This window comes from Apus apus, chromosome 1 (assembly GCF_020740795.1).
Source record: "Apus apus isolate bApuApu2 chromosome 1, bApuApu2.pri.cur, whole genome shotgun sequence".
Classification (NCBI taxonomy): Eukaryota; Metazoa; Chordata; class Aves; order Apodiformes; family Apodidae; genus Apus; species Apus apus.
The window spans coordinates 155692374-155717868 of NC_067282.1; the positions used below are offsets into that span (position 1 = coordinate 155692374).

At 46.0% G+C, this 25495-nt stretch overlaps 5 protein-coding genes and 1 long non-coding RNA gene across 6 annotated transcripts; 4 read left to right on the plus strand and 2 right to left on the minus strand.

Moving 5' to 3' along the window:
* Positions 1 to 7092: 7092 nt before the first annotated feature.
* Positions 7093 to 7912, minus strand: LOC127387049 (histone H2B 8). Its single transcript, XM_051624947.1, has one exon. The coding sequence runs from the start codon at positions 7886 to 7888 to the stop codon at positions 7508 to 7510; it is 381 nt and encodes a 126-aa protein (XP_051480907.1). The 5' UTR covers positions 7889 to 7912; the 3' UTR covers positions 7093 to 7507.
* Positions 7913 to 8183: 271 nt separating this feature from the next.
* Positions 8184 to 8985, plus strand: LOC127387019 (histone H2A-IV). Its single transcript, XM_051624883.1, has one exon. The coding sequence runs from the start codon at positions 8278 to 8280 to the stop codon at positions 8665 to 8667; it is 390 nt and encodes a 129-aa protein (XP_051480843.1). The 5' UTR covers positions 8184 to 8277; the 3' UTR covers positions 8668 to 8985.
* A 797-nt stretch (positions 8986 to 9782) lies between these two features.
* On the plus strand, positions 9783 to 11466 carry LOC127387176 (uncharacterized). The gene is made up of 2 exons (XR_007890066.1): positions 9783 to 10544; positions 10971 to 11466. It is a non-coding gene; the product is annotated as an uncharacterized LOC127387176 (long non-coding RNA).
* A 9482-nt stretch (positions 11467 to 20948) lies between these two features.
* On the plus strand, positions 20949 to 21363 carry LOC127387091 (histone H4). Its single transcript, XM_051625041.1, has one exon. The coding sequence runs from the start codon at positions 20959 to 20961 to the stop codon at positions 21268 to 21270; it is 312 nt and encodes a 103-aa protein (XP_051481001.1). The 5' UTR covers positions 20949 to 20958; the 3' UTR covers positions 21271 to 21363.
* Positions 21364 to 23501: 2138 nt separating this feature from the next.
* On the plus strand, positions 23502 to 23912 carry LOC127385185 (histone H3). Its single transcript, XM_051620769.1, has one exon. It carries the CDS (start codon positions 23502 to 23504, stop codon positions 23910 to 23912), a length of 411 nt encoding a protein of 136 aa, XP_051476729.1.
* Positions 23913 to 24798: 886 nt separating this feature from the next.
* LOC127387122 (histone H4) lies at positions 24799 to 25216 on the minus strand. The gene has a single exon (XM_051625104.1). The coding sequence runs from the start codon at positions 25201 to 25203 to the stop codon at positions 24892 to 24894; it is 312 nt and encodes a 103-aa protein (XP_051481064.1). The 5' UTR covers positions 25204 to 25216; the 3' UTR covers positions 24799 to 24891.
* Between the last annotated feature and the right edge of the window lie 279 nt (positions 25217 to 25495).

The following is a 25495-nucleotide window of genomic DNA, read 5'->3' on the forward strand; positions in this document are numbered from 1 at the left end:
ACAAACAAACAAAAAAACCCCAAAAAAACAACCCACAACAAACAAAAAAAACACCCAACAACTTTCTGACATATGTTTTATTTCACTAGGTAATTAAACTGAATTCTAGCTAGCATGGTTCTTTGCTTCATAGTCCTTTAATCTTACTGTGGCAGTGATTCTGACAATGAGCCAGCTGACTTCAGCAAAGCATACAGAAGTTGTAAAGTGCTACTTATAATTGAATTGGTGCAGGGGAGATCCTGCTTGCTTTCCATGGATTATCATTTGTCTGAATTAATTTTGAAAACATTCAGAGCTCAGCTCATTGAGCTGGCATTTAAAACATATGGAAAATTGTCTCCAATTAACTGTTACCTGATGTGAAGAAAACGGAGAGGAACAAGTTAAAAAAACAACCAACCAAACATACACCAAAGCAAAAAAGAAAAAAACTCACATCCCCTTAACAATAATGTGCTGCAGCAAAGCTCAGTGTGTTCATTCATGCATCCCAAATCACACATTCGAAACACCAGGGAAGCTCCCAAGTGGGCAGGCCAGCATTGCTTGCATGGACAGGCAGGACAAGGAATGCTTGCTATGAGCCCTCAGCATGTCTCCAGGGAAGGGGAGTTGCTGGCTACAGTGTGCTCATCTTTTGTCCCTTGTGTAATTTAGAAGCTAACAGCAATTCTATTACTCTCTCTTCTCAAGTCCTAACACTTCTGTGCCCGTTAAAACTTAGTCACCAATTGTTGCCTCATAGCTGAATTCCTTATTGGTCCAGGACTGACTGTCATATTCCTCTCATCTTCTCTTCATTTCTGTACTTTATATCTTCCCTGAGTTTATGCTGCACTTTGTTTTCCCAGACTGGGTGTCCCAAACAAGCTGCAGATAAATTTGTGAGCTCTTGATTGCCTACTAAATGAAACTGACACACTCCATACTTACAGCTATTTTTCTTCTCTTCTTTCTGATGCATATACTGCCTGTCCAGAGTTATGGGAATACGTGGGTTTGCTTTGGGTTTTTTGTTTGGTTGGTTTCGTATGCTTACTTTTTTCCCACATTTCTGTACAAATGTGATTTTTTTTCACATCTAACTATTTCAGTTATTAATGTTATATAACACCAGAGTTGCAAAGGCCACCACCCCTTCCCAAGAGAGTTTAGGCTTCAGAGTTTAGCAGTTACAGAATGGTGGTCACCAAAATGCAGGAAGATATCCTTTGTAACACCTCTGCACACTGTAGCTCTGTACATCTGTAGAATATTAAAACCCTCCTACAGTGAGGGATGAGTTTTCAAACAACTGCAGTCTGGATGGCTTGGGGACTTTGACACATCACGGTCCTATAAACAGTAACTGTCTCTGAGTAAAGGATATGAAAGGAATTAGAAATGTCTGATCTCCTGACTTTTCATACTACAAATAACTTTACATGTTAGCAAGATGTATCTGCTGTAGTTCTTTGTGGTCTGTACTGTGTTACATTTTCTTAACTTTTTTAAAGACTTGGAAATGCTTGTTGAACCTCATCTTTGAGCTTCTAGGGCAATGCCTCTTTTACAATGCACTGAATACTGTAACAGCACCACAGTATGTCATAGTTAAAACAGTTTCTCTCTCAAAGCCAAAGTATCAGCTTGAGCTTACAGTTTTCTATTACTAGCTGTGTTTAGTAAAATTTGGTTTGGTTTATATATTATGTTCCTGAATTAGTTTGCCTTTTTATTTCCACTCACATTAACTTCAGTAACAGTTTTGTTGAGAATAGAGCTTTCCATTTGAATATTGCTTCATAGCAGCTGACAAACAGTACTTCCTAAAGCTCACTCATATATAATATGAAATCTTAGCAAATGTTCATATTGTTGTGACAAAGACATTTATATGTCTACATTCTGAAAGATGCTCATATCCAGATCAAGATACAACATGACTTAAAAATGTAAGAGAAAAGAAAGGATGCAGACTTCACCCTTTGTCATTACTAAAGACTGTAACCAACTGCTTATTGACTTCTGAGACAGCTCTGAAGAAGAATTTGCAAATTAAATAGATGTGATAGGATTTTAGAATTTATCTTTACATACTGGCTTGCATGAAAACCACATTACCTTTACAAAGTTTTTCCATTACAATTAAATTAAAAACTTTTTTTTTTTTTTTTTTTTAATATGGATATATCTGTTCAGTTTTTTTTTCAGAAACTAGTAAGTGTCATCAGGACCTCAGTGCTTATGCTTTCTTACCCATTGGACTCATAGGAAGGTACATTCTTCCAAGCAGTGATTTGAGCCAGCATCGTGGTGGATCACACAAGGAGCATGACAAAACAGCCACAACAATCTTTGCCAAATATCTCACCAAGCACCTGAAATAACTTGCAAAAGCACCTTACATGGTTATCAACAGCCATACAGGGAAAAGCACCAGCAGTCTGCAAGCCAGTCCTCAGCTAGTCAGCACACTGCTCTTGCACACAGCCACCTCCTACCTGGCAGCACTCATTAAATCAGGCTCCCCTGCAAAAAGCACAGAAGTGCTGCTAGACCTGGCTGGTGCCAGAGAAGCCTTCACTTTTTCTCTCATTTTGGGCTAGGAAAACTTGCAATAAGTCACCTCTGTGTCCTAGACTAAACAAGTGTTACATCAAATAAACTGTCCACAGGAAATTCAGTTTGTTTTCTCACTCAGGGTATGTTTGACTTTTTGCTTGGGGGTTTGTTTGGCTTTTGGTTAGTTTGGTTTTGTTTTTTTTTTAGAAAGTACCTTCCAGGTTGTATTCTGTATCAGACTTAATGGATATTGGGGTTTTCTCAAAATTTTAGAACAAGTGCAAAATGTCTACTAATTTCTTAAATAATTTATCTTGAAGAAAAAAACAACCAAACAAACAAAAAAAAACACCCCACAACTTAATACTCTAGATGTCCATTCTTATTCACATCCTATGAAAGGATTTCCCCCCCTCCAATGCATTATGGGATTTTCGTTGCTGCTTTTCTAGTTAAGTGATTAGACACCATTTGCAAACAGATAGGGTTGATCAATTGCCTAAGTAGGGAAGAACAAAGCCTATAACCTACAATCAGTCTACCACTGTCCCAGCACTGCCATTATCAGTACTACAACCATCTGCAGCTGCTGTGGACTTCAAAATCCACACAGTAAATTCTTCCTAATTGCTAGCCTGGTCCAATAAGACAAGCTGTTTCAAGTTATTATTAGTGTATTTTCATAATATATTACACCTCAAAACTACTTCAGGCTCAAGCATTATTATTTATTGTTCGTATGAGCTCACCCTTACTGAAGGAAATTATTTTAATTATTTTTTTTTTTAATTGTACATTTATTCTCTTCTTAGCTGGAGTGTTAGTTTTACAATTGAAGCACGCAGCCCTCAGAAGGAGCAAAAGTAATACTATATGTATTAAACTGTGCAAGAAAAACGAGATATTAAGATCCATACAAACTGTTTCCATGTCTCACTCCTTAAAAATAATTTCTCAAACATAAAAAGCATAATTTTTGACCCAAACTTCTGATGAACTGCAAGTATTCTGACCTGTCTTTATACATGATCATATCCACAATATAAATGTTTAAAATAGCTATTTTGATTCATGTAATTATAATTTGATCATAAATACATTTAGAGAAATAAATCGATCTCGCTATCACAGCAGCAGGCAATGAGTTTGCTTTCACTAACTCGTTACTGCAATTACAGTGGCAATCTACTAATAAAAAACCTGTTATGAAAAAAAACAAAAACAAAAACAAACAAAAAAAACCACCACAACCCCTATAGCAATAAATAAATAAGGAGGAGGGGGGGTGGCAATCACAGACTATCTTAATACCCAAAGAACGAGTCCTGATACCTTCCCCCCTCCCCTTTTATCCCTCCGGGGTTAAGTAACAGAAAATGGCTGAAAGCGAGAAAAACAAGGGAGAGAAAATGGTGTATGGAGGCACTTGATTGGTCAGATTTTGCTGCAGAGTCCAGTTCCTGACAGAGAAAGGAAGATTTCTTCAATATGAAGCGCATCACTCATTAACAGAAAAGCAAGTCGTGACGTTTTAGGCTTTCCAACAGAAATATTTCCTTCTAAGCAATTCTCCGTGTCTTCTTGCTTCTGAATTTAACCGAAGGCTGAATTCCAACCAGTCCGACCGCTTCTTAAAGGCGCAGCTACTAGTTTGTAGCACTGAGAAACAGAAAGACTTCATTTCCAGCACTTAGTAGAACAGCAGGCTCCCCAAATCACATAAAACGGCCTGTAATACAAATACGTGTGTGCGTGTATATATATATATATAGAAAGGGGATGAAAAGTTAGAGGTTATTTTGGAAATCTTCGTTTTCCAGGTACTAAATACAGGTAGTGGGGGGGCAAGGGGTTGTGCAGCTGAACATACAAGCCAGTGAGAAACCCAGCTTCCCAGGTAGGTTCACGAAAATCACTGAATACGACGGATAGGGAAGTCTCCATTTAAAAAGAATTCTGGGCTCGATGTCAAGTTTTTGATCACCGATACTCCTGAAAAACGAGTCTTCTGTGCTCAGTTCAGCAAATATTTGCGGGAGTCTAAACACAGACAGAGAAAACTGATCCAAATAGGTATCTTTAACCATTCACGCAGGTTGCCCAGGGGCATAAAGGATGCCACGAATGCAAAAATGCCAGCGGAAACCACGACTTTTTAGAAAAAAAAAAAAAAAAAGGTTTATATAAACTACCCTTGGCACCACCCTACTTCCAGCTCTCTCTGGTAATAATTTTGTCTCAGAAATTAACGAGAAAAGGGCTGAAGGTGCCCGGAGGACGCAGCTCTGGACAGGGACAACCAGACAGCGAGTGATACAGCACTGAGAAAACCGCTGACCGAGCGCCGTCCTCGCAGGGCAGGAAAGGGTCTCTTGCCGCTTCAGAAACAGCAGCCCTGCACCACCCAAAAAATAAGGAGAAAAAATGAATTACTTGGAAAACAAGATTTCTGTCAGGGCAATATACCATAACAGCATTACCATAAAAACTCAAAGTAAATGCAGGGTAGCAAGAGACATTTAGAATGCCTACCTCTAAATACAACTTCTTTAGTCCAGAATACAAGACTTCTGTAAAGTCACCTTTATTCATCGAGTTTGTATAGACACCCTAAGACACAAACTGAAACATACATATATATATATATATATATAAATTAGAGTTTTATATCTGCTCCTTTACAAAAGGAAAAGCCTCTTTTGGAACTATAGAATGATATGGGTTGGAAGGGACCTTGGACCTTAAAGACCACCTTATTCCAAACCCCCTGCCATGGGCAGAGACAGCTCCCACTAGACCAGGTTGCTGCCAGCCCCATGCAACCCGTCCATTCCCAACTTCTCTGGGCAAGCTGACTCAGTTCAGCTTCAGGATTAGGACTTTTTCCTTGGCAGCTAAAAGATACGTCCCCTAGAAAGAAATAAATATCACATACATATATATACATAAATCATTTTCAACTTAAGCCATACTTTTCTGGTGACAACAGCCACAAACAGAATTCATCCACGCCATATTTTTCTGCTACAACCAGAACGATTATCACTTTTGAAACGAGACTTAAGTTCTTCAGTACTTACTTGATGAAGTACAGGCTCTTATTAAAGAAAAGCGACCCTAAAAGAAAACATTACTTGCGACACACGGCTAAGTTTACAGCTCTCTTTAGTGGCGATGTGGTGGCTCTTAAAAGAGCCTTTGGGTTTGGTGCTGGCGGGGCAGGAAGCTCAGGCGCGCTCGCCGCGGATGCGCCGGGCCAGCTGGATGTCCTTGGGCATGATGGTGACGCGCTTGGCGTGGATGGCGCACAGGTTGGTGTCCTCGAACAGCCCCACCAGGTAGGCCTCGCTCGCCTCCTGCAGCGCCATCACGGCCGAGCTCTGGAAGCGCAGGTCGGTCTTGAAGTCCTGCGCGATCTCGCGCACCAGCCGCTGGAAGGGCAGCTTGCGGATCAGCAGCTCCGTCGACTTCTGGTAGCGCCGGATCTCGCGCAGCGCCACCGTGCCGGGCCGGTACCGGTGCGGCTTCTTCACGCCGCCCGTGGCCGGCGCGCTCTTGCGGGCCGCCTTGGTGGCCAGCTGCTTGCGGGGCGCCTTCCCGCCCGTCGACTTGCGCGCCGTCTGCTTTGTACGAGCCATTTCGCACGAAGCTGCCACCCAGGACCCAAGAAAGACTCTTGACACAGGGAAAGGCCGCGGGTCCCGATATTTATAGTCGCCCCCGCCTGGTGATTGGCCAGCGGGAAGAGGCAAATCCCATTGGACAATGGGAAGGATTTGAAAAGCCCGCCGTTCCGCAGGGGGAAAGAGGGGGGGTGGCGGCCCCTTCCCGCTCCGCAGTCCCCTCCCCCGCTCCCGGCCCCGCTCGGCTCTGCCCCGCCAAGCGGGGCCGGCGGCAGCTGCGCGCTCTGCCACCGCGGTAACGCGCCCGCGGGTTTCTTGCTCCGCAACCCGCGCTGGTACGGACACGTCTGTCCCGGGCCGTCCGGGTTCCAGGCTCCTCGGAAAAAAGCTTTTTGGTGAGGGGATGGGGGGAGGGAAGCCGTCGCCACACATCCTGCGCCGGCTGAAGTTAGGCAAAGCGGGTTTTTTTTCCTTCCTGTTTTTGTGGGTTTTTTTTTCTTTCTTTCTTTTCAAGTATCACTTAGTTTTTACTTGTGTTTTCCTATTACCGTTGTTAGGATAAAGAGGAACCTCTTTATTTTCCCGCGCTTATTCTCCGTAATACAATAAAAACTACGCCACTTCTACATGAAATATCTGGGACTAACGAAATTACCCTTTCCTCTACACCGTTTCACTTCCCCTGTGCAGCGCGTGATAAATTTAATGAAACATTTTACTTCAAGCATTACACATACACAACCTAATCCCTGTGGACCTCTGAATAAACAAGTCGCTCTGGCTTCCTGCCAAGTCATTTGAGAATGACAGCTACTGATTAAAGGGAACGGATACATTTTTATTATTGAAGGTATTAAAAGGCTGTTTATGGATAAGCAAAACAAAACAAAAAACCACCACACAACAAACCAACCAAGGAAAGAAGTGAACAAAAGCTTTAATTGACATCGAAAAGGCACGGAAAAAGAAAAACAACAAAAAAACCCTGCGGTGCATTTTTCTTTGTACTTGCTCGAAAGCTAGCGCTAAGAGTACTCTGAAATGTGAAAGAAAATGTCTAATAGCTTCAGAACTTTATTAAGTGCTTAGCGTTTAGCTGTAGGATCTGCCTGACAAACAGTCGGAGCAGGGCACGCACAACACGACCCCAATCATTACCGGTGCTTTAACGTGACGCTTTCCCCAGCATCAATCAGTACATCCGAGCCTGCTAATTTAAAAAGCGTTAAATACAAGCACCACTCACCGAACCGAACCAGTGCTAACGACTCTTTTACTGAGAAGGTGGGTGGCTCTTAAAAGAGCCTTTGGGTTAAAAACTGACGATCCGAGACGCTCTACTTGGAGCTGGTGTACTTGGTGACAGCCTTGGTGCCCTCGGAGACGGCGTGCTTGGCCAGCTCGCCGGGCAGCAGCAGCCGCACGGCCGTCTGGATCTCCCGCGACGTGATGGTGGAGCGCTTGTTGTAGTGCGCCAGGCGAGAGGCCTCGCCGGCGATGCGCTCGAAGATGTCATTGACGAAGGAGTTCATGATGCCCATGGCCTTGGACGAGATGCCCGTGTCCGGGTGCACCTGCTTCAGCACCTTGTACACGTAGATCGAGTAGCTCTCTTTCCTAGTCTTTCTACGTTTCTTGTCTCCCTTCTTCTGCGTCTTGGTGACGGCTTTCTTGGAGCCCTTCTTGGGAGCAGGAGCGGATTTAGCTGGCTCCGGCATCTTACAAGACTGTCACTACCTGTCCACCGCAGGAACGACGTAAATACAATAGCCGCGACACCCTTATTTATAGGGACGGTATGCAAATGAATGACTCAAGACTCTGCTTGTCTATTGGACCATACGCGTTCGTGATGTCAAGCCATCTAGACTCTCTGATTGGTCACTATTTCAGCTGGCTTACGATTGGTTAACTTCTCAATCTCCGTCTCCGCCAATCAGAAGTCCTACCGGAGCCTGGAAGGAAGGTATAAAAGGGCAGGGTGGCGACTGCTTTCGCATTTTTTCTGTTTTCCCGGCTTTAAGGGCTCTTTCTAGGTTTTTTGTGCTGCTTGTAGTATTTTTAGGTTTTTTTTTTTCTTTCGATTTTTTTAAGCCACTACTAGAAGATGTCTGGCCGCGGGAAGCAGGGCGGGAAGGCGCGGGCCAAGGCCAAGTCGCGCTCGTCGCGGGCCGGGCTGCAGTTCCCGGTGGGCCGCGTCCACCGGCTGCTCCGCAAAGGCAACTACGCGGAGCGGGTGGGCGCCGGCGCCCCGGTGTACCTGGCGGCCGTGCTGGAGTACCTGACGGCCGAGATCCTGGAGCTGGCGGGCAATGCAGCCCGCGACAACAAGAAGACGCGCATCATCCCCCGCCACCTGCAGCTGGCCATCCGCAACGACGAGGAGCTCAACAAGCTGCTGGGCAAGGTGACCATCGCGCAGGGCGGGGTGCTGCCCAACATCCAGGCCGTGCTGCTGCCCAAGAAGACTGACAGCCACAAGGCTAAAGCCAAGTAAAACTCTTACCGACGACTAACCCAAAGGCTCTTTTAAGAGCCACCCACATCCTCTTAGAAAGAGCAGGAACACTGAAGCTTGCAAGTATGTGCTCCTTTCGAGAGATTCTAATTTATTTGGGAACTTTTTAGATCTAAATGTTTCTCGAGCATACGGTTTCCTTGTTTAGTTTCTAGATCTACTAAAACTTAATTCCTATGTAGTCTTTCAACTTTGTTCCTGCTTTTTTCTCCCGTTAGGAAGTTAACCTGCTTATGTAAACGTTTCTCAGTTTCACTTCGCTGAACGCTCAATAAAGGCGGGCGTAAATGACTGAGACCGGTCATCGCAGCGTGGTGTAATGGGGGGCGATGAGAACCCAGCGAGGGTGGGCTCCGTGCCTCCCGCTCCGTGATTTCAGTGGGGGCAGCACCCCTCGCCCCCAGGGGGTGGGCTGGGCGGGGGGTGGGGACGGGATCGCTTTGCCCGCCACGGGCGGAGCCGCCGCCGGCCCATCCGGGGGGAGCGCGCGGGTTTCAAACGTGCCGCGCTTCCCTTCTGGAGCAGCCGCGGCTGCTCCTCTTGGTCAGGTGGAAAAGGGGCCCAGGCGCCTTGTGCGTAGTGATCGGTTTAGTCTGCTGCCTCCTGAACTTACGTGTTGGGTTTTTTTCCCCAGTTATTTGCGTGCAATGTCTAGCTTCCAGGCAATAGCGGCAGATCTAGAAACATTTCACCAGGATCCTGTGCTGTAGCTAAACTGGGACTGTTTCTGAAGGACAGTCAGCTCTTCTGGGAAGAGGGTGGGGGAAATCGTCATAGAGAATCATGGGTTAGAACAAAATAGGCTAAAGTGTACTTTTCCATAGCATCTGAGTTTCTAGGGAAGCACTAGGGACAGTCACGTACATGTGCGGCGGGGGAATCATAGCGCACCAGTCTGGACTTGAACCGGTGTTCAGTTCTTTCTCTTTCCATTCTGATAATGCCAGTGGCTTTCAAAAGCACTCTTGGGTTTATTTGCAGGCGCTGCCTTTTACCGTATCGCCTCCTGCGGCTTGATAGTGCTATTCGGTGCTGCCTTTTGGGGCTTTTGGTGGCAGCGGCCGTCGGCTTTTTCCTGCTGTTTGTGGCTATCTTGGACTTATTTTGCGTGAGAGCCCCCGTGCGCTCCGTGGGGTCAAGGCCTCCATGATCAGCCCAGTGGTTTGGGGAGACCCTCGGCCTTGAGAGCCTGACACCTTCGGCTTCTTGGAGGGGGGCGGGGAGGGCGGCTGGAGCGGCAGGAAGTCTCGGATATGGTCAGAGAGTTTTTCAAAAGGGAGAAAGGGGGTGTCAGGATGATAACAATAAATATAGCAGCGAGAAGATGGCATTTGTAGGGAGGAGCTTCTCTGTCATTGGTGTATTGGGGCGTCCGCCCTTCTAGAAGGTAATGGAGGCTGCTCTGTTTTCCCGGGACAGGTTTTTTGTTTTTCTTTTTCCACTGTAAGGGATACCGCATTCTTTCCTTTGTTAGGCAGATATAGGTAAAACAGGCTTTCATTTCTTTTTTCATTCAGTAATGTTTTATGCTCAAGAAAACAACTGCCCGGAGGGGAGCCAGGAATGCACGGCTGGGAACTTCCGAATGAGTCTTCTGAGGACTGTGGGGGTGTTATCTTTGTTTCCTTTAAAAGTGGCCCTTGAGAAATAAGGCGAGAAAAACTGTGCTGCTTTTTGTAGCGTCTTCCCTCAGGAGGTAGAGGAGTGAGTCATCGTGGCAATGTGCTAAGAGAAAATGTTTTTCAAGCAGGGGAAGGTAACACAGGAGTCCTCGACTGCAGAGTTGCTTAGAAACAAGACGAGAATCGCGGGGCTGGTTTTAAATGATACTTGCTTCTGACACATTTTTCAAGCAGGTTTGTTATGTCTGTCTGGGGGGTTTTGTTCGGTTAATTGCTTTTGATTGGGGTTTTTTGGGGGGTGAGTTTTCTTTTGAAACAGGCAAAGGACTTTTATTTTCCCTTTTTATCAACCTTGTCATGTTGAAATAAATAGCATTAGGTATTGTTTATCTACTACTAAGAAATTGATTTCGTTAGTAGCCATGCTGAAATTCAGATTTAGGGTTAAAACCTTTGAGGGTTATTTTTAATATTATCATTTTTAATTTTTTATTTTTAATATTATCATTTTTAGTTTATTTAATGTAGCACATTAAATAAAACAACCTTCTATTGGTGAATAATTAGCAGGAGGGGAAGACATTGAGTGGGCCTGAAGCAGAGGACAGTTTTATAGAAGGTTTTGATTGGAGCATTTGAAAATCCTGTGTTTTGAAACAGAGGCCTCCCGGGATTATTTTTTGCCTCGGAAATACGCTGCGAGGAGGGAACATTTCAGGTTCAGGACTAATGCTCACACTGAAGTGCCTGAGAAGGAGGTGGGACTGCTCTGAGTCTCTTGGAAACTAGAGAAGGAAGGATTTTCCCCACTGACGTTTGAGAAGTCACTCGAGAAAACACTGTTGTCGAAATAAAAGGGTTACCAGGCACAAAGATTCCAGTCGGTGGGTGGGAGGGCGGGAGCATCCCACCTTGATGGCCTGAGCTAACCTCAAAGTAAAGACAGCAGGAACTACAACATAAGAGAATGGCAAAATTCTTGTTTCATATGTAAAGTTAAGAGTGATTAATGGCTAATCAATCATTTACTGTAGTTTGTCCTTTGTTGTTATTTTGTGCATAAGACCTGGCTTATCTCTCAACGGGCTTGCTAACTTTTTTATTTATCTCCTGGCATCATTTTCTGTGCAGAACTGGAATAAAACAATTATCTCGACTCCATGTGTCGTTTTTGCACATCGGGTAAAGAACCCAAATGTAGGATGACAAAAACTTAAGTGTGCTACTATTTTTATTTTCAAATGAGATATGGAGAGATTAAAATCCAGTCTAAAGTACTTTTTCTGTTACTTCCCTCACTAGACAGTAGCTATACTTACTAATGGTAAATCAGAAAATTTACCACGTTATTCTCTGCTTTTCTGGCCATGTTTTCCCCTTGAGGTGGTGCATGTAAAGAGCTGCTTCACTTCGTAGCAGTTTAATGTTCTGTTCTCTATGCTCAACAATATTTTCATTGTTTTTTTTGGTAAGTTTTCATTAGTACAGGCAAACTGGTGTGTTCTGTATACAAAATCCTCTTTTTCTTCAGCTAAAATGTGACTGGAATAGCTTCCTACAATTACTGCATATCCTTGTTTCTCTTGACCAGCCATTCAGACTTAACATAGAAAAACAATATATTCTTCTGCCTAATGTAACTATGCTTGTTATAAGTAAACATGTTCTGCCTGTATACCATAGATACATAAATATTCTGTAGATACTAAAATAGAAAAGTGAAGTGGATCATAACACCTATTTCCTTACATGACAGATTAAACTTTTACAAAGTTTTCTTTAAAAAACTAAGTGTTGTATTTCGTTTCAGATGTAGAATTTCAAACTAATCCATATCCGTTTCTAAATTTCTCCCCAACTATTCAGACAGCCTAAATTCTCAAACAGATTTCTACATGGAGGAGAAAGGCTTTAGATTTAAGAAAAAATGCATTACAGATGCTGGTGGTGATGAAAAAAAAACAGTGTCATAGATGACAATATAGTTTTAAGTTCACATTTATGCTTAACATACTAGCTACGGCACAGGAAGTACAATCTCTCAGAGAGCCTTAACAAATGTTATTCATCTGGCAGCTACTTCATAGTTCTCTGTTTATTGGTTTTAATGTTGCCTTGTATATTAACTTATCAGGCTTTACAGAAAAACAAAAGCACAAGCTGTCTTCCACAGCCTTAGAGGACGGTATTAATTATTTTTATTTTTTTATTACACACACACACCCCTTTTCAGAGGAGAAAAAAGCTGGAGCATTTGCCTGCAAAAGTGAATGGAATTTGTCTGCTACTTGAGGGTCTACCCATGAAAATGTGGGCTGTTCGTTGTAAAACGTATTTGAACACATACATGATACAGTCTACAAAATGATTAAACATTTGCAGGTCTATTCACTCAAATATTTAGTTGCCTTAGTAACTGAACAATTTTACATAGCAAACAAATGTATGCTCAAGTAGGAATATCCTACAAATCTGTTGTAATGTTTAGAAATATTTTGAATAGTATAATCAGTAATTTACTTTTTTATATTCCTTTGGAAGCAGACCTGCTTAGACACCGAATTACTTAAAAGAAAAAAGGTAATTGTTCATGTGTTTCAAGTATACAGAATAGGAGCAATTTCAACATTGTTAAACATGAGAAACTCACATGTTTCCATTTGCACACTTTCAGAATCACTACTGTGGACATTGAGGAAATGAGAAAGACAGGAGTGAAGCCTAAAAGCCAATTGCACAATACCTGTAGAAGTGTAGCAGAAACCTGCATTTGCAGGTAACAGTAAATGCTCAGACTGTATCTAATAATAGCAAAATAGCAGGTTGCCATACACCGCAGCTAATTCCTGGGGAATCTTTGCATCTCCACAGATTCTCCCTAATATTACTGTGGCACGGCTGAGCAACACGGGGATTGATCGGAGTGAAGGATTTCCGCCCAGCACTGTCGAGCCGAGGTTGGAGGGGGGAACAAGAAGGGAGAGAAGGAGAAGGGGGGCAACCTCGGGCACCGCCCGCCTGGCGCCGCTGCGCCCCCGTTGCAGCAATTTCTGACCAATCCCTCCCGGGAAGGAGGTTCCGTCCCTCCTGCTTGTCCTCCTACTCCTCCTCTCTCCCGGTTACCTTCTCGCTCACCCAACCTCTCTCCTGCCCTAGTCGTTTCCATTTCGGTAATGGAAAGGCAGGTGACTGTGCTGGATGGCAGCACCCTGCACTGCCTGCTGTCAAAACCAGCCCGCGTTTTTAATATCTCCAGTGTTTATTGCAGCTACTGTTAATTTTATTTTAATGGTCCTTCGTTTATGTTGTGGCTGCTGCCAAACAAAAACACACACACAAAAAAACTTCAAACAACAACAACAGCAAAAAGGCAGTTGGGGCTCCATCTTGCTTTGTTAGAAACTTGTTTTCATTCTGCAAACTGTATTGCTAAGAGAGCAACAGACCATTCTGCTTGATAAAATAATTCTCTTTATCATGGAGCCCATCATCATTAGAGCATTTTCCCCCCTTGATCATTCTGTCCTAGAAAACTTGATGCGTGACTACAAGGTACAGAAAGAACCTCATCATGCTAACGAGGCTGAATCAGACAAGCCCCTCTTCTCTGCAGATGGCATTTCTACCTATCAGTTCCTTAAGAACTCAATTATTTCAAGTCTCTGCACATGAACGATATTGCTCTTGACATGTGGGGAGGGACTTCAAACAGAAATTAGGTCCTTCCCTCTTCCTACAGATGCTCCAGCTTTTTCCTGCTATAGAACTTCCTCTATTGCAATTTCCTCTGTCGCCTCCCCAATTAGTGTGTGAAAGAACCGCGGACATAGCTATACAAACCAGGGCACTAAGTAAATTAGAATTCCTGAAAAAAACACAATTAAGTGAATAGGAGCTGGGACGGGAGTGTGTGCTTGTTTGGGGGTGTGAGAAACATTTGTCGCGCCAATGAGCAGGCCCACACAGATCCTTCAGCGAAGCACAGTTTATTTACATCCTTGCAAGAATGGGTGACCTAAGCAAGTAGGCACACCTATAGCAAGGTGAATAACGGTTTATATTCCCTATTCCCGACGCAAAATTCCCTCCCCTGTTTCCCCACTGGCTGAGTACTCCAGGGTTTACAGCCTATCCGACACTTCAAATTATTCTATAAGTTTCCCGCCCCTGTTTACACATTCCATTCTAGCAGTTTACTTTTTACCTTTTAAGGTAAAATTTTGACCTTTCTTGCCCCCTTGGCTGTCTTCCCAATTAACAATCTACTGGTGTCATCCTGCCCTGAGGAGCAACATAGAAGTAGCTTTGTTAGGCCTTATCTTGGGCCGTAAATCCTTCTCCATGTTCAGATCCCCCAGATGGAGCCCAATTAAGTCCCTCAGTTTCTTGGCCCATAAACCACTCCAGGTGTCATTGGAATATGTAGATATCTCTCAAACAAACAATTATATTCCTAACACTAAAATATATATTCCTATATGTGGTCCTAATATAAATGTGGTCAAACAAACTATATCTTCCTAACACTAGAATATATATATATATGTGAACCAAACACTACATTTCTAACACTAGAATGCAAAATCAACACTACCATTCATTTCTAACAGGGGTGGGATGTTTGTTGGAGATTTTTTTGTCGTATGAGAAAAACAAAACTGATCTTTAACAACTGCATGTAACTGAATGGCAGTTCATACCACCAGGGATCAGTGTAAAAGTCTTTAAGAGAGGAGAACAGTTTAACACCGGTGTTGGGAAGTGCTGACAGTTATGCAAGAAGCTATGTTCATTTCTGTAGAGGAGAGAGATGGCTCCATTCTCACCTTTTCACTCATCGTCTTCTGCTCTTCTCATCTGGAAAAAGCCTATAGAGATAAGGAGTCTTTTTACACTGATTTTTTAATTGTTGCTAAGACATGTTTTTCCTAAGTCTGACTTTTCAGTCTCCCATGCTCTGCAGGTGCAAATGAGGCACAAACCAGAAGGTAAGGAAGCTAGGTAAGGAAGCTACAACTGTTACCAGAAGCCACAACTCAACAAGAGCAGTTAATAGCCTGCCTGGAGACTCAGAAATAATGCAATAAAGTGTTAGAAGAACCCAGACCAAAAATCACCTTTGGACTAAAAAGTGTGTGAAGAACATGCTAAGAGTGCATGAGGGGCAGACACATAGATTATAAGGCTGTAATTGCCCTGGGATTTTTTTATTCATGGTACCTCCCCGGAGGTTCCCAGTTCAAGCTCTTTTTTTCTGGCTGCACAATCTGAATAAATTATATTTTTAAATTTAAGATTCAATGTTTGTGACTCTGCTCCAGGAAACCTAGGATCAAGCCTGGAGGAGTAGGAAGAGCACCAGAGATTGAGTGAGTGAGAGAGAGAGAGAGAGAGAGAGAGAGAGAGGAGTTGAAAAGGGCACTCATCTGCTCACTGGAGTTGTTCTCTCCAAAAAGACTCCAGTCCTAGCAGTTGAAATATTAGGTGGTGTGTGTTAGACTGCTTGAGTGGTGTGTGAATGAATGGGCAGCTGCTTCTCCTTTGACACTACATCTTTTTTATTATTATTATTTAGAGGCCAAAACTGCACAGTATTCAAGATACAATTATTTAAGACAATACTTCAATGGTACAAAGATACAATATTCTCTGTTTTTTTCTCTGTTGGTCTTCTGATGATCCTTGACATTTATTTATTTATTTATTTTAGTACTTCTGACCACTGAAAAAAACTACTTCATTTAGTTATTTATAGTTTTCTGTTTTGGGAGGATTTTTCTATTAGGATCAATCTGGAGCAGAGCAGTAAAGGTGAAAGATGGTGGTGTGACAGCTCTGAAGACTGAGTCAGGGATCAGGGGCAGGAGAACAGTCAGTAACACTGAAAACTGTGGTCAAAAAAATGTGAATACACGAGAAGGCTGAAGTTTATTTTCATTTAATGACACCCAAAATGCCTAAAGCTTGGAGTCCAAGATGCACGTGCTGTAAAGGTAATGACAAAAGCACTGTTGCAGGACAGGTAAATGGAGAATTTGTTGATCAGCAAAGGGATGGTTTGATTTGCCATCACCCATTATGATCCAAGTCCACATTCCTCTACAGGCTAATTCCTATTAGCTGCTAGTCCTAGGCTTTCCCTGTGTATGTACAGGCTGCTAAATGCTGAGGGACCCTGCAGCCTCATCAGAGCAGTCCTAATGTGTTTTTTTGGTTGGCTGGGGTTTTTTTTGGGGGAGGCATTCAATAGAATGATGTCTAGATATGTTTGTGTGCATGAATGCACAAATAACAAGCTGGAGGTATAAATGGACAGTCTAACACAGAGCAGCAGCATTGTAAGATAATAAAGGTTGGACCAGATGATCCTTGAGGTCCCTTCCAACCTGGCATTCTAGGATTCTTTGATTCTATGAATCATTATCAAGATAATTCTAAACAGATTAATATTTAACTACTTTATATTTTAAAACAGGGGGGGGGAAGTTATTACCTTGTAGAGGACTTCATGCCTTTCTCTTATGTGCTTTTTTTGTTTGTTTGTTTTTGTTTTCAGTCTGAGCTATCCCTTGTCCATCTCTGCAAGTTTGGGGATAACCAGCAAGGGCTGCTGAGGGTCCACAAACACACTAGTGCATTAAAAGCTAGCACTTTTAAGGATCACTAATTAATAAATACACACATGATTTTACTGAAGTTTATAAAGGTCCGTCAGAGATGTTCCCCACTGTTTCTGGACTAAGAGCTGCCATGATCCCCTCTACATGAGGATTTCCAGCTTTCACCTGCAGGGAAGTGACTTTGAAGGCACCAGCGGGGGCCTTAAGCACACAGCTGCAAGTGGAGTCTGGACACCCAAGCAGAAATCCTAATGTGCCCCGGGGCAGACAGACCTGTGTGGAGTAGTCAGTCCAGGTGCCAGGTCCATCAGGTTAGTCCAAGAAAATGAGAATGGAAACTAGGGTTGAGCTGACCGAACGTCAGGCAGCCCAGTGGCAATTTAGGGGCATACTGAGCTGTCAGGTGAAAAATGTGGGATTCTCCACCAGTCATGCCTATGGGCCTGTTTTCAGTTTCCTTACAAATGGTCTGTGTGGAGGTGTAGGCTGAGGGTCTGGGCAGAGATTGATAACTTGCGGTCTCCCTAGGAGTAGGACAGGGAGAACATTAATTTTGCTTGTGCTTTAGTTAACAAAGTGGTGATGAAACCTACAATAATGTATTCATTTCCATTGAATTAGACAACTTCTGTAGTGTTTTCATCATGCTGACTGTTACCATAGGCAAAAAAACATCTCCATCCTTACCTGGACTTCTACATTTCCTGTTATTATGCTCTGAGAACACCTACATTGCCCTGAGAATGTGATGCAATTTTATTTCCTTCCCTCACAATTTTTTCTCATAAGTAAATTAATACATTTATCATGAGCTTCTGCTTCAGAAGATGAAGCAAATCTTTATCTCCAAACTGTAACTTTTCTATCACCATACTTTTGGCTGATTTAAAAATCATACCACAGAGGCTTTCTAAGTCGGTATTAATTCTCCTGAAAATAATTCTGCTGGCAGATCTACTGAGAGATCAGCAGCTTCTTTAGATAAAAACTAAAGACTTTTCCTTAAAATCTAAAAGTAGATCACTGAGGAGAAGGCAAATTTCAAAATTCACATTACTGAACAGCCTCTTCAGGGGTATGGGTGTGTCTTGGAAAGGTCAGGAGCATTAGCAGGAATATCAGGTTGGGAGACTGAAAGCTAATGAAGAAGGGGAGTACTACAACCTGCTATGACATACCTACAGTGGGAAGAGGAGCAGTCTCATCACTCCCTCCTGCCCTCACCTAACTTACTTCTTCCCTCCAGTGTCCCCTGGCTGCCTTCTTACATTGGGTGAGACAGCTCAAGGCTCTTCCAACTAGTGCTGCCTGACCAGGAAGAGGAAAACAGAACTTCCCCCCTCACTCCCCATGCTGTCTTGATTAATGGGAAAAGTGGAATTGTAAAAACCAACAACCACAGAAAAAAAAATAAATAAAACCAAAGTGTTGAATGGGTAGTTCATATACTCACTTGTTGGTTCTGAGTTATAAAATCCATGTAAATTAAGCACCATGTATGAAGAATGAACATTGAGCATAAAACATGAGACCAACATGTCATGTTTGGAGCTAAAGTGTTATTCCAGAATTCAACCAAGGCAGATTGCTCAGAGCTGCTTCCTTCTTTTCCCCAATGTACAAAAGCTTCAGGTCCTATAAACAGGATGTATGCCTCTCATTTTAGCTTAATTTTGTCTATTTTCAGGAGTGCTCCAACACTTCAATAATGTATGCAGTGTTATTTTATACAGAAAAAGTATTCTTTCATATAGAAAGATTCCACACACATGCATCATGCTAATTAAAAACAAAAACAAAAAGAAATCAACTGTCTGTTGTTTGATGTGGAAAATATAAATAGGAAAGCATAACTTAGCTTGAACAATCATGAACATAATCCAAACCCATTGCTATATTGCAGTTTATTCTATGTGCCTGTACCTTGCTATCATATCTGCAACGATTCTGTATAAAATCAGTCATAATAAAAATCCATCCTTCAGACCATCAGTGGGTTTTTTTCCCTTTTAAAGCTAAGATATTGCTCAGGTCAGGAACAAATTACACGTTTAGCTGCTTCAGATCTTCAGCTGAGTTGTCACTTTTAAGAAGTAATGAGCCCTCAGGAAAGATGAAAAGCTGTTTATTGAAGGAAATTTGTTATAGAGAGAATCAAGAAAGTACAGTATAAAAACAAGAAAGATTAAATAAATGCCACAACAAGAGATCTAGCAAACTAAGAAGCAGCAAGAAATGGATGCTAAAAGAGATGGCAACTTTTTGAGAGCAAATCGACACTGAGGCATGGGAGGTGAATCTGGCAGCTTGCAAGGCAGAATACTTACTCCCACTAAACAACCTATAGGGAATTAAATTATTTAAGTGGGCAAATAACAAGAATATTAACACTGACACCATTTTAGGTCATTAGGTGAAATGAAAGTAAAACCATAGAAAAGTTATGCAAAAAAACCAAATAAGTTTAAAACTAATGCAGAAGCTTTACTGAGCTCTCATGTTCTATTCACACTGTAACTTATAAATGGGGGAGAAAAAAAGGCTGCACATTAGTTCATTTTTTTCTCAAACACTAAGCAAACTGATAAACACTATGAAAAGACATGGTGATTCTAATAAAAAATGAGAAGTGTCATATGTGCCAATAGCACCACCAAGGCTGATAAGCAATGACCAGTGAGTCTTCACTATTTCTGTAGGACTAAATCTGATATTACCAGAAGCTGATGTAAAAACTACAAAGCTAGCTACCTACACATGAAAATAATCCTATCAACATTTTGGCCAAACATAACTTAATAACAAACATACTACAAAACAAGAGAAAAAAAATATCCCCAAATCACCCTGCTCCCCAAGAAAACTTGCAAGGGAAAGGTATTTAAAAGAACAGTTCAAAAAAGATTGTGACCGCTCAAAAGGAAAGGGCTGTGAATTCCATGCAAACTTTTCACAATCAGGAAGTGTTATTGTAATGGGGACCCACTGGGAAACAGGGAAAATACGGGGAGGATCAAACAAAGCTACGAATACCTAACCAATCAAACGGGAAAAATATAATCCTTGTACTGCACACATATATAGCTAATCAGGGAAAAATCTGGACAAGAAAGAGACTGTAAATAAAAAATGTTTGGAATATAATTTATTCAATGATCGTCTGAGAACAAAGTTAAAACACTCATATATATATTAATGGTAGATTTAAAAATTAAATCACACAGAGAGAGTGAAGTACTGTCTGTGTGCACACAGGGTTTGATGGCTTTCTACACCAGTCATGTCTCTGGGAGCCACCACAGCAGCTCCCACACCCGGGAATCCTGGCGTTGAGCAAGACACTCAGCAAACACCAACATCTTCTAATGGAATACAGCTGCAAAGCCAGAAAGCCGGAACCAGGGAAGATCCCAAAGATATCCCCAAACGAAAGGGATATGCCGTCGAGAATGGTACGCCATAGTAACTTTCCACAAATCAAAAAGCTACTGATGTGAAAACCACAAACACGGCCCCCGATGCGCTTCGCCCACCCCAATTCTCAGGGCGCCGCGAAATGGCGGCTGCGGCGCGCGGGAGGGGCGGGGCGGGCGGGAAGCGGCGCTCGCGGCCCCGCCGCCGCCATTGGCGGGATTTTGCTGCAGACCCGCAGCCGGCGGGGCCCGCATCTCCCCCTCCCCGGCACCGCCGGGCGCCGCAACCGCCGGGCCAGGAAAGCCGGGCCGTGCGCGGCGGGAAGGAGGGTGTCCCCCGCGGCGGGGCTTGGTCGCCCCAGGTTCCCCAGGCCGAGCCTGGAGGCGGGGCTGGTTGTCCCACGGGCCCGGGACCCGCCCCGTGTGCGGCCCATCCCGGCCGCCTCTCGGAGGCGATGGCACGAACGCCCCTGCCCGCAGGGGGAAGGGCGCGGAGAAGAGCCCGCCCTTGCCCTGCCCCGTCGCAGTCCTCAACCAGGTCGGACCACCGGCCATATAGAGCGGCGCGAGCGCCCGCTCCCGCCACTCGCTGCTTGGGTTGAGCAGAGTGACATCATGTCTGGCAGAGGCAAGGGCGGGAAGGGGCTCGGCAAGGGGGGCGCCAAGCGCCACCGCAAGGTGCTGCGCGACAACATCCAGGGCATCACCAAGCCGGCCATCCGCCGCCTGGCTCGCCGTGGCGGCGTCAAGCGCATCTCGGGGCTCATCTACGAGGAGACGCGCGGCGTGCTGAAGGTGTTCCTGGAGAACGTGATCCGTGACGCTGTCACCTACACCGAGCACGCTAAGAGGAAGACTGTCACGGCCATGGACGTGGTCTACGCCCTGAAGCGCCAGGGACGCACCCTCTACGGCTTCGGCGGTTAAACTCGATTTGTGGGAGAGGTCACCCTTTTTTACTAACACAAAGGCTCTTTTCAGAGCCACCCACGCTATCAGCAAAAGAGCTTTAGTCACTGATGGCTTGTCTGTGGTGTTCCAGTGGTTTTAACACAGTTGAGGGAGGGAGGCGAGGAACGGGGGGAGGAAACGGCGGCTGGGTTCTCGCTGTCGGTGCTCGCAGGTCTTGCTCAGGGTCCTTCCAACTATCTGAGCCACAAGCAACATGCGAGCTTGAAGTGAGTGATGGAAAATGTCTCGATTGCATTTGCAGCACAATGACCAGGGCAACGCGTGTAGCGCCTGACTCTGGGGCTCTCTGAGCTCGAGAAAAAATACAATGTATGAGTTAGGGAAGGTCTGTCCTCACTCGCTGCCTACCCGTCCCGATCACTCCTCCTGTTCTTCCTTCGAAAAGGGAATGGAAGGGCTAGGCTGGAGAGAAAAGCAAGGTGCCGGGGGCACGCTCTAGGAGAGGTGGTGCTCCCTCGCCGCGGGTTTCACGGCGGCAGCCGCAGCCGGGACCCCACTCGTGAAATGGCGGCGCTTCCCGTCTCTGCCGTTCGGGGGCGGGACAAAGCGGGAAGGCGGGGGCAGAAGGAACGGGCAAGAGCATCCCTAGCGGCCCAGGGACTGCGGGGGAAAGGGGCTAGGAGCCCTGTGCGGAAACGGCTTCCCTGACTCCTCCTGCTGAAGGGCCGCCTGTTCTCTAGGCATCGCTGTCGACCCCGCTGCTCCCGCCCCACGCCGGCAGCTTTAAACGGGGAACCTCGGAGCCGGTAACACACCGGGGGCAGGAGTGTCCCTCGCTTCCTACGGCCCGCACCTTCACTCAGGTTATTTCGAGAATCAGCGCTGCTTTGGAAAACCACCGTAACAAATACTAACCAGAGACTCAGCTCTCTTTAGTGGCGGTGTGGTGGCTCTTAAAAGAGCCTTTGGGTTTGGTGCTGGCGGGGCAGGAAGCTCAGGCGCGCTCGCCGCGGATGCGCCGGGCCAGCTGGATGTCCTTGGGCATGATGGTGACGCGCTTGGCGTGGATGGCGCACAGGTTGGTGTCCTCGAACAGCCCCACCAGGTAGGCCTCGCTCGCCTCCTGCAGCGCCATCACGGCCGAGCTCTGGAAGCGCAGGTCGGTCTTGAAGTCCTGCGCGATCTCGCGCACCAGCCGCTGGAAGGGCAGCTTGCGGATCAGCAGCTCCGTCGACTTCTGGTAGCGCCGGATCTCGCGCAGCGCCACCGTGCCGGGCCGGTACCGGTGCGGCTTCTTCACGCCGCCCGTGGCCGGCGCGCTCTTGCGGGCCGCCTTGGTGGCCAGCTGCTTGCGGGGCGCCTTCCCGCCCGTCGACTTGCGCGCCGTCTGCTTTGTACGAGCCATCTCTACAACACAACTTAACTGCCACTGAACACTGTGTTTTATGCTTTCGTCTGACTCCTTTTTATGTCCGAGCTCTGCTCGCTGATTGGCTGATAGAAAGGGCCTATCTCATTGGGCCAATTTGAAAATCCCGCTTTAACTCCTTCGATGCTGCAAAGTGATTGATAGTAATAAAATCACAGAATTGATCTTCCATTTATTCGAAAAAGATTTCTCTTTCTTTTACCTGCATGTCCTTAGTAAGTGTGCCCTTCATCGAGTTAACTATTCTCAAGCAATCGGAAATGTCAGTCTCCTACCAAATATTGTTCAAACTAAAACAATAAATCTTGTTAAGGCTTACTTGCAATTTATCATTTTCAAGTTCATTCATTGTAACCTACGTATGTTAAAAAAAGCCCAGAGATTTTGTCTTTTTTAAAGCTTGAAGGAAGTTTTTCAGAACAAGCTGAATCATTTATTATCAATGCAAAACTAAAACTTGGATTCCAATGAGGGGGTTTTGACAGCTAAGATCATCTAGATTACAGCACCTTATACTTAAAACATGGTCACATAAGCACAAATTTCTTAAATTTCTCTGCAAAGTAAAGGAAAAAAGAGGATGAAATATTAGAGAAGAAAAACTTTAAAAGCCTACCAATCTTTCCTGAAAGAAAAAAAAAAAAAAAAAAAAAAAAGTGGAACTTTCAGCTACCACCTGGGTTTCAGGGTGTTTAAAGTTACCCAATGAAATTCTTTTCCGATTCGACCAATCAGAGGCGGGGGGCGGGGCCGTCACACAGTATAAGTTAAAGCGGCAAGCTCTTACAACTCGCTATAGCAAAGCAGGGGTGTAGAGATGGCTCGTACAAAGCAGACGGCGCGCAAGTCGACGGGCGGGAAGGCGCCCCGCAAGCAGCTGGCCACCAAGGCGGCCCGCAAGAGCGCGCCGGCCACGGGCGGCGTGAAGAAGCCGCACCGGTACCGGCCCGGCACGGTGGCGCTGCGCGAGATCCGGCGCTACCAGAAGTCGACGGAGCTGCTGATCCGCAAGCTGCCCTTCCAGCGGCTGGTGCGCGAGATCGCGCAGGACTTCAAGACCGACCTGCGCTTCCAGAGCTCGGCCGTGATGGCGCTGCAGGAGGCGAGCGAGGCCTACCTGGTGGGGCTGTTCGAGGACACCAACCTGTGCGCCATCCACGCCAAGCGCGTCACCATCATGCCCAAGGACATCCAGCTGGCCCGGCGCATCCGCGGCGAGCGCGCCTGAGCTTCCTGCCCCGCCAGCACCAAACCCAAAGGCTCTTTTAAGAGCCACCACACCGCCACTAAAGAGAGCTGAGTCTCTGGTTAGCATTTGTTACGGTGATTTTCCAAAGCAGCGCTGATTCTCGAAATAACCTGAGTGAAGGTGCGGGCCGTAGGAAGCGAGGGACACTCCTGCCCCCGGTGTGTTACCGGCTCCGAGGTTCCCCGTTTAAAGCTGCCGGCGTGGGGCGGGAGCAGCGGGGTCGACAGCGATGCCTAGAGAACAGGCGGCCTTTCAGCAGGAGGAGTCAGGGAAGCCGTTTCCGCACAGGGCTCCTAGCCCCTTTCCCCCGCAGTCCCTGGGCCGCTAGGGATGCTCTTGCCCGTTCCTTCTGCCCCCGCCTTCCCGCTTTGTCCCGCCCCCGAACGGCAGAGACGGGAAGCGCCGCCATTTCACGAGTGGGGTCCCGGCTGCGGCTGCCGCCGTGAAACCCGCGGCGAGGGAGCACCACCTCTCCTAGAGCGTGCCCCCGGCACCTTGCTTTTCTCTCCAGCGTAGCCCTTCCATTCCCTTTTCGAAGGAAGAACAGGAGGAGTGATCGGGACGGGTAGGCAGCGAGTGAGGACAGACCTTCCCTAACTCATGCATTGTATTTTTTCTCGAGCTCAGAGAGCCCCAGAGTCAGGCGCTACACGCGTTGCCCTGGTCATTGTGCTGCAAATGCAATCGAGACATTTTCCATCACTCACTTCAAGCTCGCGTGTTGCTTGTGGCTCAGATGGTTGGAAGGACCCTGAGCAAGACCTGCGAGCACCGACAGCGAGAACCCAGCCGCCGTTTCCTCCCCCCGTTCCTCGCCTCCCTCCCTCAACTGTGTTAAAACCACAGGAACACCACAGACAAGCCCTCAGTGACTAAAGCTCTTTTGCTGATAGCGTGGGTGGCTCTGAAAAGAGCCTTTGTGTTAATAAAAAACGATGACCTCTCCCACAAATCGAGTTTAACCGCCGAAGCCGTAGAGGGTGCGTCCCTGGCGCTTCAGGGCGTAGACCACGTCCATGGCCGTGACAGTCTTCCTCTTGGCGTGCTCGGTGTAGGTGACAGCGTCACGGATCACGTTCTCCAGGAACACCTTCAGCACGCCGCGCGTCTCCTCGTAGATGAGCCCCGAGATGCGCTTGACGCCGCCACGGCGAGCCAGGCGCCGGATGGCCGGCTTGGTGATGCCCTGGATGTTGTCGCGCAGCACCTTGCGGTGGCGCTTGGCGCCCCCCTTGCCGAGCCCCTTCCCGCCCTTGCCTCTGCCAGACATGATGTCACTCTGCTCAACCCAAGCAGCGAGTGGCGGGAGCGGGCGCTCGCGCCGCTCTATATGGCCGGTGGTCCGACCTGGTTGAGGACTGCGACGGGGCAGGGCAAGGGCGGGCTCTTCTCCGCGCCCTTCCCCCTGCGGGCAGGGGCGTTCGTGCCATCGCCTCCGAGAGGCGGCCGGGATGGGCCGCACACGGGGCGGGTCCCGGGCCCGTGGGACAACCAGCCCCGCCTCCAGGCTCGGCCTGGGGAACCTGGGGCGACCAAGCCCCGCCGCGGGGGACACCCTCCTT

What these genes read in the sequence shown, in the direction of transcription:
- LOC127387049 (XM_051624947.1), bottom strand. Translation starts at nt 7,888, where the DNA reads ATGCCGGAGCCAGCTAAATCCGCTCCTGCTCCCAAGAAGGGCTCCAAG.
- LOC127387019 (XM_051624883.1), top strand. Translation starts at nt 8,278, where the DNA reads ATGTCTGGCCGCGGGAAGCAGGGCGGGAAGGCGCGGGCCAAGGCCAAG.
- LOC127387091 (XM_051625041.1), top strand. Translation starts at nt 20,959, where the DNA reads ATGTCTGGCAGAGGCAAGGGCGGGAAGGGGCTCGGCAAGGGGGGCGCC.
- LOC127385185 (XM_051620769.1), top strand. Translation starts at nt 23,502, where the DNA reads ATGGCTCGTACAAAGCAGACGGCGCGCAAGTCGACGGGCGGGAAGGCG.
- LOC127387122 (XM_051625104.1), bottom strand. Translation starts at nt 25,203, where the DNA reads ATGTCTGGCAGAGGCAAGGGCGGGAAGGGGCTCGGCAAGGGGGGCGCC.